Here is a 19440-nt window from a genome sequence, read left to right on the forward strand (position 1 = left end):
CATATTTTATTCTTGTCTTGTTATCAGAGATCTCTTCTGTCAGCAGTCTTTACTCCCCTTTTTCCTTGAAGCATGTGCAATTTATCTCGTCCAAATTGTTTCTTTTGAAGATGCTTGCAACTAGCGGCGCGAATCAGGGACGGCGTCCAGGAGTGCCGAAATCCCACAGGAGGGCTTTGTGCCTAGTGCCCCCACCCCCACAAATTCGGGGGTGGTATAGGGCACAGCAGGCAAGGGCCGTCCCCCCCACAATCCTGGGGGGGTTAAGGAGGCTAATTACCCCCATCATAGCCTCCAAATTACCTCGTGTGGGTCGGAGAGATGTTATTGTCAGCCATCTTCCGATGCGCCACCTAGTGCCCCCCCCTCACATTTTTCTACATATCGATCAGTCAGATACCTGCATCGCAACATTCGGGTTGGTGCAGATTTCAAAGGATAGCTAGCGGTGTGAATTAGGAAGTGCGAATTCGCCAGCTTTGCATTAAAATTCAAAGCGAAGCCAGTATCTTCCCCATCCTCAACTCAAGGCGCAGCAGGGGGTGGGGGCAGCGAGTGGAGGAGGGCAGTAGTCCCTGTGCATGTCCCTAGCTTTGATTTCTCCCCACATCTGCCAACCTGAACGGCAGCACTAAGCATATACACCTAAAGTGCAGCCTGTTACTGCAGAGAGCATCTCTGCCTGCCTGCCTGAAGCACTCTCTGCAAACCCTCTCTGTTGTGGCATCGCGTCCTCTGCATGCTTTCGCAGCCTCTGTGCTTTGACAAAGCCTCTTTGCGCTTCCCGCAAAGCTGGGGGGAGGCTTAAGGGGGGGCCTGGAGGCGGCTGACTCCAAAGCCAGTGGCAGGAGCCGAAGCAGGCAGGCTGGCAGAGACTCTTGGGATGGCATCTCCCTTGCCTGCAGAGAAAGTCCTAGGGCAGAACTGCCAGCTTCCCAGCTCACCTTTCCCGTCTCAGATGCCACCCAGGAGCAGAAATGCGGTGCTGAGGGCACTGCGGAGAGCTGGTTGGTAGGACTTGGCACCAGCCAGGGAAGGAAACGAAACCGGGCAGCCTTTTCTTCTCTCTCCTTTCAAGGACATGTGCAGGTACAATAGCGGGACTGGGACTGGGTTCCTGATTGCCTTTGAAATGATTTGCTGACTTTGTTTTAGAGGCCGGCCAATTACGGGAGAAAGAGCCTGCATATGATGGGGCTGTTAACTTGGGGGTAAAACCCCGTAGAACTCAGCCAAATTGTTTTCTTACGCAGAGAAGGGGTCGGGCTGCTGATCAGCTTGGTCCTTTTCCTGTTTTTCTTTTAAAAAAAAGTTGATTTCTTTAAAAATCACTTATTTCCAATTTCACTTACATGATAGTGAGAGCATGTTAGCCTCCTATTTATATATGCGAAGTAGATAGCTAAGTGTCCTTTGTTTTGCTAATATTTCTGTACTGTATAGAAACTGTAGAATTCCTACTCTCAGTGTATTTAAAACTATCAACAGAAAACAGTTGCTTTATTTTACTTTATCATTGACTCCTTTTCTCATTTCTTACCCCTTTCTTCCCTAGTATAGCTATTGCAGCCCCCATTCTCTAAATAAGTATGACGGCTCATATTTTTATTAGACTTGGGTGATATCAAACTGTCCACTCTGATTATTGATATCATCCATTTATTATATAGGTGATTTAGTGTGACATGTGATGCTGTAGATTCTTATTTTTTCTAATTCGAAAGGGGGGAGGAGTGTTGTTGGTGGGGAGCCATACATTTAACCACATTTAAAGCATGTTCCCCTCCTCCAAGAATCCAGGGAACTGTAGTTTGTTAAGGACGATGATAACTGTAGCTGTCTGTGTGTGTTTTGTGTGTGTGCTTTAAATGCTTGGTGTCTATGCAGCCTTAGTTGACCATTAGGAAGAACTTCCTGGCAATAAGAGCTGTTGGACAGTGAAGCAAACTCCCTCAGAAAGTGATGGACTGTCATTGGAAGTTCTGATTGATGGAGCCATGAGTATGCACTCAGATTTAAATTGACATTTACTGGGATTTTTACGTTCGCTTACTGGAATTTGAGAACTGAGCTCAGTACGTCATTTTATTGATTGAGACGCAGTAAGCGCCGAGTTCTCAAAACTGGCTCTGCTTCAAAGATTGCCTGCTTGGTTCCTAAGGCTGCAGTCCTATGCCTGCTCAGCTGGGGAATCAGTCCCATTGAACTTCATGGGACTTGCACCTGAGTAGACCTGTGCAGAATGACATTAGAGGCTGTCATGTGTCTACCATGAGGGCAGAACCAGGGAAAGGAAGGGGAGGCAGGAATCGGGGCCTGAATGGGGCCGAAGGACAATTTTAAATTAAAGCAGGGGTGGCGGACTTATTTCAGCCCAAGTGGGTGGGTCTCATGCCTGAGTCAGTAGGCTGGTTTCTACACACACACACACAAACACACACACACACAATCTCTTTCCTCTGTTCAGACCAGCAGGAAACATATAATACTGGGTGACCTTGAGCCAGCCATAGTCCCTCAGCCTAACCTACCTCACAGGGTTGTTGTGAGGATAAAATGAGGACGAAGAGAAGAAGGGGCCTTGAGCTCCTTGGAAGAAAAGTGGGATTTAAATGTGATAAAAATTAAATAAACAAATTACCAGAGTTCAGGGACAGTTAAGGAGGGTGCGAAGCAGGGTGTGTGGAGTGGGTGGCAAGGGAGGTGTGGTGTGGCCCGGTATGCTGTCATGTGATTGGCAGCCACCCACCTGTCAAAGTTGGCCCCGCAAGGCAGATCCTCATAAGGATTTGGCCTGTGGAGCCAAAAAGGTCCCCCACCCCACTGTTGAACTTATGGCAGTACTCCATACCTGACTGCTAAGAAAGACACAGGCCCCAATCCCCCTCTCCTTGCACTTCGTTGTGCCTGGCTCCTAGCCCCATGACGGACTGAGCATCTGAAATGCCTCAGGTACATCCAGCAAATTCACTAGGGGGCTGAAGACTATACTGCTGGCTAGACAAGTAGCTCTCCCTTGCCAGATCAGGACATCTTAATTAAGAGACATCTTAATTAAGAACCTATTTTTTTTTTTGGATTCGCAAAGGGTGTGTGTGTGCGTTTGTGCGCGTGTGTGTACGTCAGCCAACACCCACACATAACCTGTTCTTCCCATCTGTGAACAACGATGGAGCTTGTGAATAATTACGGATGCCATCATGTTGAGCAGAAGGGAAGATGGAATTGGCAGGATGGCGCACATTCAAAAGATGCCCTCATCTTCATTACCTTGCTGATTTTAGATATACATATGTTGGTGGGTCGTCCATTTGCCTCCCTAACTTCCAGATTCAGCCTTCCCTGCCAAACCTATCATCCAAATAAACAATGTCATTGGTTGGGAATTGTCTATCAGCCCTATTCCATAATAATCCAGCAAACTCTCTCTCTCTCTCTCTCTCTCTCTCTCTCTCTCTCACACACACACACACACACACACACACACACACACACACGACTATGTTTCTCTCTGCTAGAATAAGAACCTGCTGGGCGAAGTCAGTGACCTGTCTAGTCCAGCATCCCATTCTCACAGTGTTGGCTGTGAGCCCTGGAAAACCTGTTCCCTGCCTTGCTGGCCTTTCCCCACCTGGCCTGGGGAGGTGGGGGTGCTGACTGACTCCAACTACAAAAGCTGTTCAAGAGTGGAATGGACTACCTGGGAAGTGGGTGGACTCTTGGCAGTTTTACGCAGAGGTTGGATGGCCACCTGTCGGGGATTCTTTAGCTGTGATTCTCACATTGCAGGGGCTTGAGTTACATGACCCTGGGGGTCCTTTCCAACTCTACAGAACTATGATTCTAGGAATTTTGTACTGTCCCTGGAACATTATATCCTGGACATTTGGATAACCCATATGGACCGATGAGATTCATTCATGTTAATATACAACCCAATACCTGTTACGGGGGTGGTGGGATGCCATGTTATGTTATTTGTGCATAACATATAGATAGATAGATGACAGATAGATAGATAGATGACAGATAGATAGATAGATAGATAGATAGATAGATAGATAAAGGTAAAGAGACCCCTGACCATTAGGTTCAGTCGTGGCGAACTCTGGGGTTGCGGCGCTCATCTTACTTTACTGGCCGAGACAGCCGGCATGCAGCTTCCGGGTCATGTGGCCAGCATGACTAAGCTGCTTCTGGCGAACCAGAGCAGCGCATGGAAACGCCGTTTACCTTCCTGCTGGAGTGGTACCTATTTATCTACTTGCACTTTGACGTGCTTTCGAACTGCTAGATTGGCAGGAGCAGGGACCAAGCAACCGGAGCTCAGCCCGTCATGGGGATTCGAACCACCGACCTTCTGATTGGCAAGTCCTAGGCTCTGTGGTTTAACCCACAGCGCCGCCCGCGTCCCCAGATAGATAGATCCAATAAACTAAATAATAATAATAATAATAATAATAATAGATGATTAATATTTTCTCCAGGTAATGACAGACAGAGAACACCTGATGAATCACCCACAAAGATGCCACGTTGTGGATGAGAACATCTCTGCATCTGTGGTTTGCCCAAAGGGCTGGGTGGAGCCAACCTTCACACTCGCTGCCAAAGCTCGAGTTGTCATCACGGGCTGCTTCTTCGTCATTGCAGCATGCAGCAACCTTGCCGTCTTGTACAGCGTCACGAGAAAGAGACGGAAGTCCCACGTCCAGCTGCTCATCCTGAGCCTGACCGTGGCCGACTTGCTGGTCACTATGACCGTCATGCCCCTGGACGCTGTGTGGAATATCACGGTCCAGTGGTACGCTGGCGATGCCCTGTGCAGGTTCCTGAACTTCCTCAAGCTCTTTGCCATGTACTCAGCCGCCCTGGTGCTGGTGGTGATCAGCTTGGACCGGCACTCTGCCATCCTGCACCCCTTTTCGTTTGCTAACTCCAGCCGCCGCAACCGGATCATGCTCTCTGTCGCGTGGATCCTCAGTGTCCTGCTGGCCGCTCCCCAGGTAGGAATCCATTAGGACAGAAGGCTTGTTCAGGGAGGTGCACATATTGTAAGGTAAAGGTAAAGGGACCCCTGACCGTTAGGTCCAGTCATGGACGACTCTGGGGTTGTGGCGCTCATCTCACTTTACTGGCCAAGGGAGCCGCCGTACAGCTTCCAGGTGATGTGGCCAGCATGACTAAGCCGCTTCTGGCGAACCAGAGCAGCACATGGAAACGCCATTTACCTTCCCACCGGAGTGGTACCTATTTATCTACTTGCACTTTGACCTGCTTTTGAACTGATAGGTGGGCAGAAGCTGGGACCAAGCAACGGGAGCTCACCCCATCGCAGGGATTCAAACCGCCAACCTTCTGATTGGCAAGCCCTAGGCTCTGCGGTTTAGACCACAGCGCCACCCGCGTCTCGCACATATTGTACCAAGCCACAAAACAGTAATGGAATACAGTGAGAAATACAAAACCAAACAATAACAAGCACCTCCCTCCCTCCCTCCCCACAATGCCAGAACCCAAGTAAGAGATTGTATACATTCCGGTGCATTGCCACAGTTGCCTGTTTAATTCGCTTCCTGTGTCGTTCTTGCAGGGATCTTACAGAGTATTTTGCTAGGGTAATGTCACTATCTTCATCAGCCAGGATACTGAAGGACAACGTTCAGAGCAGAAATATAAGCGCGACACCCGAAATATATCAGGCTTGTTCGCGCACTGCACAGAACACAAGTACAAGCTCTCTGTACACGTGTACAAGCGTTTGTGAGACAGAGCGTACACTTATTGATTTTTCAATTTTTCATCATGGTTAGTGTGTACGCAGGTGCACAGATTGCACACTGAGTGCACAGCTCAAGGATTTGTGTAGAGAGGTACACACAGAGATTGTGCACTTGTAGAACATAATGTGTGAACACTCCATAAAAGCAGCCTCATGGGGAACAGCTTCCTTATATACATGATTTCTGAATCATGCAGTGTGTGAGCATGAAGGCTGAAACGGAGAATGCTGGCATTTAGAATGTCATTATTACTAATTTCACCCTTCTGACCTTTTCCCATCCTGCATTTATTTGGGGGCGGGGAGGGAGAAGCAAGGAAATTGATGCCTTGTTTTACAGTGGGTTATTTTAGCTGCCTGAATGTATTTGCATGTGTGTGTGTCATTATACATTATTTAAAAGCCTTTATGTACTGCGCAGTATTTCAAATCTCAGAGTGCTGCATATTTGTACATAAATAATAATGCATTGATAATTAATATAATAACAAACCAATATATGTATGTAAATTAATAAGTGTGTATATTATTAGACTGTTTTACTTTTCCATTTCAGCTTTTCCTTTTCCACCTGTACACCATCCCGGGCGTCAATTTCACCCAGTGCGTGACACATGGGAGTTTCAGAGAGCACTGGCAGGAGACCACCTACAACATGTTCACTTTCACCACCCTCTATGTCACCCCGCTGACCGTGATGGTCGTCTGCTATGTCCGCATCTTATTTGAGATCAGCAAGCAGCTGAAAATTAACAAAGGTGAGTTGGCCTCCCCTCAACTGCATTGGGTGGGAACAATGAAATGCCCTTCAGCTTGTGTTTTTCCAGTTTCTCAAAAGGTTTCTCTTCCCCTGAAAAACAGCCTTCCATTTTTCTGCCTTGTTCTCAGGGTTTGGCACTGACCTTATAGCTACGAAATGGCTGAGGATTGTGCCTGTATTATTATTATTATTATTATTATTATTATTATTATTATTACTACTACTACTACTACTACTACTACTTCTCCTTCCCCTGCCCCCTATTGTTACTATTACTATTATCATCTGTGATTTATTAATCGCCTTCTGAACAATTGTCTCAAGGCGATTTGCACATAACTAGAGGTAAAGGTAAAGGACCCCTGGCAGTTAAGTCCAGTCACGAACGACTCTGGGGTTGCGGCACTCATCTTGCTTTACTGGCCAAAGGAGCCCATGTTTGTCCTCAGACAGTTTTTCCGGGTCATGTGGCCAGCATGGTGAAACCAGAGCAGCACATGGAAACGCCCTTTACCTTCCTGCCAGAGTGGTACCTATTTATCTACTTGCACTTTGATGTGCTTTCGAACTGCTAGGCTGGCAGGAGCTGGGACTGAGCAACAAGAGCTCACCCCGTCGCGGGGATTTGAACCGCTGACCTTCCTATCGGCAAGCCCTAGGCTCAGTGGTTTAGACCACAGCACCACCTGTGTCCCTAAGTAGAGGTACCACTGTATTTAAAAGCAATTAAAAACACAAACACAGCAATACATTTATAACAACAGTAAACCCTAACAAGGTAGACACTTGAAGACCCATTTCTCCAATGGGAAAAGCTCTATGGGCCCCTCCAGATAGCCTTTTTTTATTGCACATTCATGATGATTTGTGCTCATGTGGGTGTTGGGGCAGTTATATACAATCGTACTTTCGATACTGTCTGCACCTGAAAAAGTTTCAGCTTTGTTTCCAATCAGTGCATGTCTCATAACTTCCTGCAGAAAACCTGAAACTTTTCATGCCACAAATGTTCTGGTTCAATGAATTTTTTTTGTCCCACTTTTGGTGAGCTATAGCACAGGATGGCAATAATATGGTAATGTTGGGGAAGCGTCACACGATGACTAATAAAGTAGATTGGTGTGTGGATTGTCCAGTATAAATCCACCATTAATGCACTAGTATTGCCTTGATGACATGTTACAGAAATCGGGTTTCCAGACCTCTGGGGCTAACCTGAACTCTCCAGGTTTGCCTGGCCCCCTCCAGGGGAGGGCGTGAATATCCAGGTAGCTGAGAGTGCCTTTAGTTTTATTCTTAAGCCTATGTGTGCATCTTGTAAGCTTCAGTCCAGCAGGAGCAGCCTGCAAAGTATTGCACAACTACCTGATCTGCCCTCCTCCTCTCCCTCCGCCCCTCTCCCAATTAACCTCCATTTCCAGGGCTCAGTGGCGGAAGGGAGCACAGAGGAAGACTCACCAGGGACTGCCCCTGAAGCTCAGGTTTGGCCCCTGCAATTTCAGGGTCTGGGATGCTCCCGGCCTGGCAACCCTATATGGTAGTGGTTTTCAACCAGTGTGCTGTGGCACCCTGGGGTGCCTTGAATGATGGTCAGGGGTGCCGCAGGCAACACTGGCTTCTGTCCTTCTTTCCCTCCCTCCCTCCCCTGATTCTCTGCCTCCCAAAGGCTTGCGTAGCTGTTTGTTACAACAGCCCTGGCTACAAGCTCCCCAGGTGAATGGTGCCTGTGGGGCTGGACCAGGGGGTTCACCTTCGGTTAAGTCTCTATCAGGCTGCTAAAGCTAGGGGCATCCTCTTCCTAGGCCCCTGTGGGGTGGCATGAGGAGACACCTCTCTTTGGGGTTGCGGCTCAGAGACCAGGGGCAGTGGTGGCAGCTGCCTGGAGGACTCCCAAGGAGAGAGGAGGCTGAGGGAACACTCCACAAGGGAGGGTGTTCAAAAAGGGGTGAGGGACTGCTGGCTCTGCAGGCAAAAAGTAGAGTTGCCGTATTTCAAAAAGTAAAATTCCTGACACCCGCAAAGTTGTTTTTTTACATCGCATTGCAATACATCTGGGTTTCCCCTGACATTTTGCCAATTCAGCAAAATTCCCCCCTGACGCCATTTTTACACCCGAAAACCAGGCAAGCCTAGGAAGGGGTGACATAACTGGGCTTCTGAGGCTCAGGGCATGTTTCCCCACAGGGGAGCCGCAAAAAGAATGTAGTTGGTCAAGGGAGCCATGGGCTCAAAAAGGTTGAAAACCTCTGCTATACAGAATACAACTGCAAAGCAACACCATCACCCGTCCAGAGGGACACTGTCTTGTTTTTATCTGCCCCACCTGCTCTTGGATCACTCCAGCCCAGAGTGGGGCCTGCATTTCATTCAGAAGAGGGCAACCTTTCACCCCACAACTGACTCCTTTGAGCCTCTCCCACAGGTCTCGCCAGAGGGAAGGACGACCACATCTCCAAGGCCAGAATGAAGACACTCCGAATGACAGTTGTGATTGTGGCTTCTTTCATCGTTTGCTGGACCCCTTATTACCTCCTGGGCTTGTGGTACTGGTTCCAGCCTGACATGATCCGCAGAATGCCAGAGTACATCAACCACTTCCTCTTCCTCTTCGGCTTGCTGCACACTTGTACAGATCCCATCGTCTACGGCCTTTACACCCCGTCCTTTCGAGAGGACATGAAACTGTGCATCAGGAACCTGAAAGCGACGGTGGCCCACCAGGAGAAAAAACTTGCATCTGTTTCAGAGATGAACCATAAAGACTCTCATGACCAGGGTCAGGTGCCGTCAAGTGTTTCCAACGGAGGGACTATGCACACTGTGTTCTAGAGGGGAAAACCCTCTGGGAGGGATGAAACTCAGGGCGAGCTCACTTATGCAGGCAGAACACCTGAATTGCTACACCTGTCTTAACTGTGCACTTGAGGACTAAATGCCTGGATCAACTCTCTTAAGCTGCACTAGGTTTAAGGTGATCTAGGGATATAGGAGGGTGCCTGATCCCAAGTCACACACTTGGTGAATACGGCACAGTATCGTCCGCATTTACCAGTAGCAGCTCTCCAATATTTCAGGCAGGGATTGCCGCCAACTGTGCTTGGAGATGACTGGGACTGGAACCCGGGGCCATCTGGATGCAAAGCAGATGCTCTGCCACTGAGATAATGGGTCAAACAGTTCCTGCACACACAAGTCACCAGTTTATGCCACAGGCATCAAGCGATGGACAGGCATGTATGAAGCAGGCCCTGGCAAACACTGAGTGGGCTCATTTGTACCAAGATCTCAGCATAAATGGAAGTTAAGATGTCAAGCTGTTGTTAAACATTTGGGAGTGGGGAGGGTCGAATTCTGTCCCACAATCATCCTGAACAAAATGCAGCCACTTGAGACTCAACACATTGTGCAATGTCAATTTTTAAAGCTGTATTAGGCCAATTGGATACCTTTTCAGAAATTATATTATGCTTTATTGGGGTAGCATGATTTTTGTTCTAGTAGCAGTTTTATTATTACTATTAACTGTTATTGGGTCTGTGACCATATAATAAAACCTGTATTATTATTATTATTATTATTATTATTATTATTATTATTATTATTGCTGCCTGGATGAAGGATGGGCAAGTGGGTGCATGCAGAAATCTCTGCCTTTGGCATGGCTGGAATGTACCCAACTGTACCAGGGTTAAGAGGCAAATGTGTTGGCCTGCCCACTCTTCCCTCTGCCCCCACCCACCACTAGCATATACCCAGCCCACTCCCTGGGAGTTAGATGAACAGTTCCTTGGAGCTCAGTGTCTCAGGGCAGCCCTCTCCCCACCCTCAAAATAGAAGCGTCATGACTTACCACGCATATGTTGCAGTTCTAATGTTCAAAGTGCATGAGAGTCTTTATTGCAATTGCCTTTACAACAAGCTTGCGAGGTAGGCCGCCACAATTCCCATTTTATCAATGGAGGGCTGGTGTTGACAAGTGATTTGCCCATCAAAGGCCTGTGGAGAAGAGGGGACTTGAACCAACTGCCCTCGGTGTGTGATTTGTAAAGCGGCTGCTACGCAGAATAAAACCAGGAAGGCAAATGCAAAATTCACCCAGAAGGTCTGTTTTGCAAAGTCCAAACCGAAAGAAGTCCATTTACTTATTTTTCCAACTTCGCAACTTGAGCCACCCTCTGCCTCTTACGGGTGTTACCATCCTGAGCTGCAGTGGAGATGATCTTGCCATTTGCAATATCTCTTCCAGTGCTCAGCCGGCGTGTGGTTTTTCCTACAGTCAGATCACAGGTGGAAACCCTGAGTTCCTGCATGGGCTCTTAAGACTCTCAGCAGCTCCCCAGCAGGGCGAATGGTCAGGGATGATAGGAGCTGGAGCCCCACAACATCTGGAGGGCCCCAGGGTCCCGTCCCCCTGAGCCAAGTGATCAGATTGTTGCTCCAAGAGCCACCTGTGCCTCTCTGCTTGAGGGCAGACGCTGCTCCACACTGTTGCCTTGCTTTGGGGAAAAGGGGACTGTCTGGAGAGAGATGGTTCTCCCCCTTTGAGGAAGGTGTTCCCGCAAGATAAGCCCCAACCAGCTGAAAGGAGGGCGGCGGCAGGCTGGTCACAGGGAGAAGCAAGAGAAAGAGGAACAGGGAGAAGCACAAAGGAAGGGGCAGCCCAGCAGCTGAGGAGAAGCAACAGGATGCAGACGGTATGCCTTTGCTCTCAGACTGGGAACGTGTTTCTGACTTGGGCATTTGGCAGGCGAATGCTGGAGTGGAAATCATGTTTCAAGGGACACAGGGTCTCTTGTCTTCTTTCTCACACCCAGAGTTGCGCTCATTCCTACTTGCATGCTTCTCAGGGGTATCTGGTTGAACACTGCAAGAACAGGCAGCTGGGCTAGTTGGGCCTCCTCTGACAGGGCTCTTATGTTGTCTTGGGCCAAATCAGGACACAGGAAGGTGCCTTAGGTGTGTCAGACTATGAGTCCGTCTAGCTAGGGATTGCCTCTGAGCATCAATTTCTGGCAATCACAAGTCAGGCAGGAAAGTGCACATGGTCCTGCTTCTAAACTTTTCATTGCAGCATACAGGTGGCCACTGTAAGAAGGGCTGCTGGGCAAAAGGGCATCTGGTCTGACTCTGACCCAGCTCTTCCGTCATTCATATGGTATTATTGGGGGGGGGGAGGAGAGAGAGAATTCAGGAAATTTATTTCCAATGCCCAAATCAGAAAAGAGTGCAAGGGGGAGATTTGAGATGAAGAACATCACCCTTACTTGCACAGGGCATTGAAGCTCTTGCTAGTGATTGCAGACATGGGACCCCACCCTTAAGTCTTGCCAGTCCCTGTTCTGCAGGATTTCTGCACTTCCTGTCATCTGCATCGTCCTGCTCCATCTTTAAGCTAAGGAGGGTCCACCTACCTGACTTGTGTTCAGAGAAGCAAGGCAAAACCAGAGAGATATGAAATAGCTGTGCCGGGAAAGTTAAGGCAGCTGAAACATCCTACCCCAGCCCCCAGAGGGCCCCCCCCCCAGCTTCAGAGTGGAAAGTTTCATGAAGGCTTTAGATTGCTCAATATTAAGGCATATGGTGAGGGTCGGCAGCCCTGTCCCATCCCCACAAGTTCATTGTTTTAAGTCAAAAATCCTGTTCCAATAGTAGAGGAAAGCTGGGGAGTTGCTAGCCCCGATGGCAACCAGCAGCAGCAGATACAGGCTCATCATGATAGCGAAGCGATGCTTAGAGACCCACGACTGGCTAGCAGGCCTAGAGGGAAAAAAGAGACAGCGATGACTACATCAAGCCACAAGGGAGCACAACTTTTCAAAGCCCCTACCCCCCACAATGTGATTATATGCCCAGGCCAAAGCTTTGCTGCTGGTTTAGATATGGCCCCAATGGCTCTTTTTAAACATAGAATTGTAGAGTTGGAAGCGACCCTGAGGATCATCCAGTCCAACCCCCTGCAATGCAGGAATTCTGCTCACAGCTGTCCCTGGACGGGCTTGAACCGCCAACCTTCTGGTTAACAGCCAGACACACTGGCCCATTGGGCACATACTGTGTGTTTTCAATGTGTGCATTTTTAATGTATTTTCATATGGCTGATTTTGAAAGCTGTTTTATTGTCATTTAAATACTTGTCCCCTTTTGGTTGCCCGTGCTGAAGACCACTGGCAAAAATATATATGTCAAAACACTACTATGTGTACAATGTGTTCAGGATTCTGCATATGCATTTTTGCAAAAGTTAACAAAAAGATAAATTGAACTTCTGCAACCACAGCTGCGAACTGTGTTTTTTTGCGTTTGTGCAAAAGTCTTCTGAGCGATGCCAACACTGCAAAACAACTTGTTTTGCACACTCATCCCTTACAGTCCTGTCCGTCATGTTAGAGGTTTTCCTGCATTTCTGAAGCACACGGTTTCAGATGAACTTACAAAGCACTTGCACCCCTGGTCAGGGTATTTGGGGGCAGGGAGGGTGGCAGAAGGGCACTTACCTCCGGTGCTGCTTTTGCGAATAGACGAGCAAGTACTTCACCCGTATCAGCTGATTGTTCGTGACGACAAAGTATTTCTGGGGAACGTCGCCCCCTTCGCTGTTCCTCACTCTGGCTCTTTTCTTGTCTATTTCTTTAGAATCTGGTCAAAATGAGCAGAAGAGGGCCTCTTAGACAAGGAGGTGAAAGATACAACCGCACTGGAGTTCTCAGGGCAAAGGGATCAGTTCCTGATAATAGCACAGGTCTTGCCATGTGCCCCATGAATTGCTGTGTCTGTTTTCTGAGTAAAGTGCAGGCATCTCAAAGGAACACAGGAAGATCCCTGATACCGAGTTGAACCACTGGCCCATCTAGCTTACTACTGTCTACTCTGACTGGCAGCAGCTCTCCAGGGGTTTGAAGCAGGGCACCTCTCACAGCCTCAAGCAACAGATTTTGGAGTGACCATTCTCTCTCTCTCTTGGAGAGTCACTGCCTCACAGGAGACGGTAATGGGCTAGATCAGGGTGGACCTCACTCTAACGTCACATGGCCCTCCGTGCAATTTCAAAAGCCAGCAGTTCAGAGCTTATCTTGCCTACTGGACAGGGAAGGAGAGAAGGGGGTGTCAGAAAAAGCTAGAGAAAAAGGGGGCGGTGGCCTGCTTCCTTTTGACTCTGGCCCCTCCCACTGCTGGCTTTTGACTCTGGCTCCTCCTACCTCCAGCAGGTGTTCCTGCAAGGCTCTCGAGAGACAAAATGTTGCCCAGCCAAGCTAGAGGGACCAATGATCTGATCACGCGTGAGGCTGCTTCAGCCCTGCCTTCCCCAACTGGGTGCCCTCCAGATTGTAGAGTTGGAAGGGACCCTGAGGATCGTCTAGTTCAGCACTTCTCTTTTTTTTTAAAAAAATATTTTTTATTAAATTTTCCATTATACAAATTTGCCATATCAAACAATTTTCACAGATTTCAACTTTTTGGACTTCCCTCAGCTTCTCTGCCAATCATCCATATTTTCCCATTTTTACACATTTTCTAAATTTAATATTGCATTTTTAGATTACCCTTAGTTCAGCAGTTCTCAACCTGTGGGTCCCCAGGTGCTGCTGGATTACAACTCCCATCATCCCTGAGCTCTGGCCTTGCTAGCTAGGGGTGATGGGAGTTGTAGTTCAACAACATCTGGGGACCCACAGGTTGAGAAAGGCTGGTCTAGTCCAACCCCCTGCAATGCAGGAATATGCAGCTGTCTGTCCCATATGGGGATCGAAGCTGCAGTCTTGGCATTATCAGCCCCACACACTTAACCAATTAAGTTATCCATCTAGTACCAGATGTTGTAGCCTACAACTCCCATCAGCACCTGCCAGTACAGATGCACCAAGGATGGAGTTGATGAAAGCACGGCTGTGCTGGCTGGGGGCTGATGGGAGCTGGGGGCCTAAGCAGCTGCACCGAGTCAAGTCTTTTCTAGACTCACCTTTCTTTTTCACCTGGCATTTTACATCTGGGTGATCGATGATCTCACACACGGCAACACAGCTGAGGATCGGTCCCATCAGGCTCTGCTGCCAGCCGAGGCCATGGGGGCTATAGAGGAGAGCGAGGCTCAGGTCACTGGTGAGGTAGGTGCCTTCCCCAAATAAGGAGGTCTAGAAAAAGCAGGATGGGGTTGCACATGAACTGGGCTGCACGCTGGCAGCCAGCCATTTCAAACATATCCAATCACAGAAAATCTGCCTCATTCCTAGAAGCATTTTAGGAAGCTGAATTAGACCTAGTTCGGTCTGAACTGACCGGCAGTGGCTTTCTGACCAAGCTAAGCAGCCTAGAGCAAAATATACATCAGGAGGCTTGGTATGGCCAGAATCAAGTATACACTTCCAGAGCTAAAGCTAAATACATTACAGTGGAACCTCGGTTGTCAAATGCTCCAGAAGCCGAACAATTCAGAACCCGAACACCGACAACCCGGAAGTGAATGCTGAGGTTTTCAAACGGGCCTCGGAAGTCCTCGCCTACCCACGTACTATCTGAAACCAGCACTGGTTGCCAGATGTGAAATATATTCAATTCTGAAATACAACCCAGACTCAAACCTTACCCGGTTTAAATGGCACTGTAACCCATTGTGCACGATGGAGTGGAAGTTCTCCAGCCGGCTCCCATGGAATGCATAGATGAGGTCTCGTCCCGCCTTGGTCTCTTCAAATTTGGCGTTCATTTGACTGGAATAAGTGATTTCAAACAGGAAGTCTGGTGCAGGGACGGGGACGCAGGGCACTCCTGTCAGTTCCTGGATCTTCTTATACTTCAACACCAATAAAATATATTGAAGTTACTGGGTTGCTCTGAGAATCCAGTGCCCTCTAGATGTTTTGGACTACAACTCCCACCAGCCCCTGGGCTAATGCAAGTTGTGGTCTGAAACACCCGGCAGACCCCAGGCTGGCAAAAGCTGATTTAAAGGCAGAAATCATCCCCATGGGAAGTAAAATAGTATCTTTAAGAAACATAGGAAGCTGTTTTCCCCTGGCCCATCTAGGTCAGTACTGTCTGCACGGAGTAGCAGCAGCTGCCCAGGATTTCAGGCACGTGTCTTTCCTGGAGAAGGCAGGGATTGAAACTGCAAAGCAGGTACGCCACCACTGAGTTAAGGCTCTTCCCCCAAGTCTTGGGACTCCGCTTAACAAGACACCCCAGTAATACTGAAAGCAGGGGTTGTCCCAGCTCTTCCCTGGCCCATGCTGAAGCCAGCGGGAGGCTGTGCATTTTTAAAAGGCATTCAGTAACCTCCGAGATTTCAGAGTCTCCTCTGCTGGGCTTTTGGCTCACTGATGCTCAGTTAACTTTTTGTAATCAATGAGGATATATTGTAGTGGAAAAGGTTTGAGCAAAGACACTGTTGAGGTGAGGGGGCAAAGAGTTGACTTACTAAGCAATGGAATTATTTGATTTGAAGGTTAATGTGAAAAGGTTTGAAACATTTAAGAAAAACATTATGTGTGCGTGTATGCATATATATGCATATATATATATATGTACATATATATGTGCACATATATATGTGCACATATGTATATCTATATATAGATAGGTTTGATTCGCTCCTGCATTGCATTTTTGCCATCTGTTAACCACCTCACAGGTCCTCTCTTTTGTCCAAAAAATAATTTTAAATTATTATTTTTTTAAAAATACCATAAAACAAAATATGTCATCCCATTTGTCTCGATTCTGCTTTAACATGCTTACTCTCCCCCAAAGCCCTGTGCCCATATGCAGGTTGCTGACACATCTGACACCTCCAATATTACTTGGATCCTTTTGCACACGTTCGATAACTGGGTTGTCGCCAGTGTCGCCTCTCACCTCCTTTTTGCTTGTGCTGTGGATGCACAGGGCCTTGGAAGACAAAACCCAGCCCAGCAACTCCCAGCCTCTTGTGCCTGTGTCTTGGGCCAACTCAAGCAGCTCTTTCAAGCCCACCAAGGCATTTGTATCTGCAAGCTGAGAGAGAGAGAGAGAGAGAGAGAGAGAGAGAGAGAGAGAAACATGGGTTGCTGGCTTTCCTTGAGCATCTCACACAGTCAGAGACCCCCCCTTGTGGTGAAAGAAAGGCAACTTCTCCAACAAACACATGTCTTCAGGGCATTAGCTGGCAAGCAAATCCCTGTGGACAAACCCTATAGGCCTTCTTATTCGCCCCCTTGGAACACAAACTCCACATGGACGGGGAGACACACACACACACACACACACACACACACACACACACACACACACAGCTTCCTGTTTTCTCCTCAATCCATCAAACTTGAACCATTTCATCTAACAGATCTTCATAACTGGTGGCATTTATTTCCACAAGCATGGTGGCACTGTGAACAACCCCACAAATGGCAAGGGTGGAATTCTTTTAGAACACAACAGAGCTCAACTATCTTTCATTACGAAACATCACTCCTCTAACGACTCCTGGGCACCCTTGTCTGCTTAGAATGGGAAGATATTTGCAGAAAGGGGTACTGTTTCTGGTTGTGTATCCAATACAGTGGTACCTCAGGTTACAAACGCTTCAGGTTACAAACTCCGCTAACCCAGAAGTAGTACCTCGGGTTACAAACTTTGCCCCAGGATGAGAATGAAAATCATGCGGCAGCGGGAGGCCTCATTAGTGAAAGCACGCCTCAGGTTAAGAACAGTTTCAGGTTAAGAACAGACCTCCGGAACGAATTAAGTTCGTAACCAGAGGTACCACTGTAATAATAATTTTTTAAAAATTGATAAGATACTATACTATACTACGCTACGCTACAATGAGATGTTTAAATATTTATTTGATTTTCCCGAAACACTTGCCATCCTCTCCTGCCACCCCAGTGTGGCTTGCTACACCCTTTGAGAACCACTGCCCTAACCCATGAGGGATGCTGGGATTACTTTGGGTCAGAATTTACCAGGTGCTCAATAGAATCATAGAATTGTAGAGTTGGCAGGGACCCCCTAGGTCATCCAGTCCAACTAGATGCAGGAATCTCAAAGCCCCTTACAAGCAGAAAACCAGGCAAAACAAACTTCCATCCCCTACGTCAATTCCAAGCTCGGGTAGGGGAGAAGCTTGTTTTTGAAATTCCTGCTCCCACCCCTGCAAGTTGGGGAGGAGAACAGCTTGTTTCTGGCCTTGAGCTGCATTTCAGAGGCAAAGTCAGGGACAAGACCCTCTCAGGAGTTCCTTAGTAGAACTATGCGCCGCTATGTGAATAATAATAATTACTGATAGAATCATAGAATTGTAGGCATATAAAGGGCCATGTAGTCCAACCCCTGGCAATGCAGGAATTGCAGCAATCATCATCATCATTCCTGGTAGATGGCCATTCAGTCTCTGTTTAAAAACTTCAAGTGATGTAGAGCCCACCACCTACTCACCAAAGCCTCAAAATCCTTCGTCTCATCCGTGGTATAGAGTCCTGGGAAGGGCCGAAGGACAGAATCCCGCTTGTAGCTCTGCAGGGCAGAGACGAAGAAGCTGCACTTCAGGTCTGCAGCCAAGAGGTCTGCCTTGAGGGCCTCTCGCACCCGCTCTCGGAGGCCCGCGACCCCGGCCGTGGGCACCTGCATTGCCAAGGGGCCCTCCTGCCATTAAAACACAGGCGGAAGTTAGAGAAATCAAGAGTTGGGAGCGGCCTGGTTCACACAACACCATTAGGCAGGCTATAGCTTACTGGGACCAAGCTAATGTGCTGCCTCCTGGAGAGGCATTCCCAGGCACTCTGCTCCCTCCTTCCCTCGTCTTTTTTTTACTCCTGTGCTGCATCAAGCTAAGCCAGCGTATGGCACGTCATTCAAACCTGGACTCAAGGGCCTTGGTTCAGATAACAAGCTCAGCATGGGGGGGGGGAATACCAGGGAGAAGCCAAGCAGCTAAGCGTTCCTCTCTGGGAACCCACACATTCACAGAGTCCTGGAAAGTCCCCGTTTGGCTTACCATGTCATGCGAACCAGGCCATAAGGTCTCCAGCAAACATCCCCACAAGCAAACTGACGTTTCCCGGGGAACAGCAATCCTACTCTTCCCAGACGCTGAGTTGAAAGAACAACAAAAAAGAGATGATAAAATACATTCTGCAGCATTCAGAATTAAAGTTACCCTCACTGGTGCCGCCCGAGGCTACGCTTCTACCCTTTAAACTGTCACATGGCAGCCAGGCATTCAACAGGTGAGACTTTGTGCAGCTGCATCACTGCACCTTCCAGCTTGGAAAACCCACCCCCACCCCACCGACCCAAATATGGCAGACTGCAAGTATTTTGAGGGGTGGGGAAACACAAATCAGAAGATACAACTGCCTAGCAAGCAAGTGTTTTAGCAGCTCTGTGACGGGCTGAAGCCCAACAGGTCTGTTTTTATCGTTTGTATCCAAGCTTCACCTGTTGAACTTCAGCCTGTAAGGCAGCTGTTAAACGGGCAGGATCCCACGCTGCCAAAAAAAGCGTCTTCCCCTTTCTCCTTGACATTTGTGTGTGTGTGTGTGGTCTTTATTCTTCCCCTCGCCCTCCGGCCTACCTCAGGGGCTACTCAGCAAAAGGCGACTCTCACTGAGGTGGAAGAGAAGAGGCCCTCCCAATTCCTACTGAACATGCTCAGCTCAGCTCAGCCATGCGCAGTAGCAGGAGCTGAAGCCGTACGCGTGCCAGCAGTTGATTATGAGCGTGCGCAGTGGCAGGAGCTGAGCCGCCTCCCTTACCCTTACCATGCCTTTGCTTACTACGTCATCCTGAGCATGCTCACTAGAAGCACCTGCCGGCCTTTGTTCTTAGACAGGCTCAGTAGCAGCAAATGAAGCCACACTTTGCCCTTACCTGATTTTAAGCATGCTCAGTATAAACAATGAAGCTCAACCCCTTGCCCTCGTCC

The 19440-nt window shown here is 48.3% G+C and overlaps 2 protein-coding genes across 4 annotated transcripts; one reads left to right on the forward strand and one right to left on the reverse strand.

Annotated features, from left to right (window-relative positions):
* The first annotated feature begins 374 nt into the window (after positions 1-374).
* LOC310749623 (gonadotropin-releasing hormone II receptor-like) lies at positions 375-11737 on the forward strand. Its single transcript, XM_083586899.1, has 4 exons — positions 375-1089; positions 4488-5006; positions 6339-6540; positions 8965-11737. The coding sequence occupies exons 2-4, from the start codon at positions 4491-4493 to the stop codon at positions 9369-9371; spliced, it is 1125 nt and encodes a 374-aa protein (XP_083443025.1). The 5' UTR covers positions 375-1089; positions 4488-4490; the 3' UTR covers positions 9372-11737.
* On the reverse strand, positions 10409-19236 carry PARP16 (poly(ADP-ribose) polymerase family member 16). 3 transcript variants are annotated; one of them, XM_083586961.1, is made up of 8 exons: positions 19090-19236; positions 18511-18605; positions 17952-18158; positions 16392-16529; positions 15124-15330; positions 14500-14671; positions 13037-13178; positions 10409-12299 (listed from the first exon to the last, which is right to left on the reverse strand). In XM_083586961.1, exons 2-8 carry the CDS (start codon positions 18511-18513, stop codon positions 12158-12160), a joined length of 1011 nt encoding a protein of 336 aa, XP_083443087.1. In that variant the 5' UTR covers positions 18514-18605; positions 19090-19236; the 3' UTR covers positions 10409-12157. The 3 variants fall into 3 exon arrangements, with proteins under 3 accessions (XP_083443087.1, XP_083443088.1, XP_083443089.1); XM_083586962.1 differs by having other exon boundaries at positions 18954-19130; XM_083586963.1 differs by lacking the exon at positions 18511-18605 and having other exon boundaries at positions 19090-19186.
* Positions 19237-19440: the final 204 nt, after the last annotated feature.

This window comes from Podarcis filfolensis, assembly GCF_964270895.1.
Source record: "Podarcis filfolensis genome assembly, chromosome: 14".
Lineage (NCBI taxonomy): Eukaryota > Metazoa > Chordata > Lepidosauria > Squamata > Lacertidae > Podarcis > Podarcis filfolensis.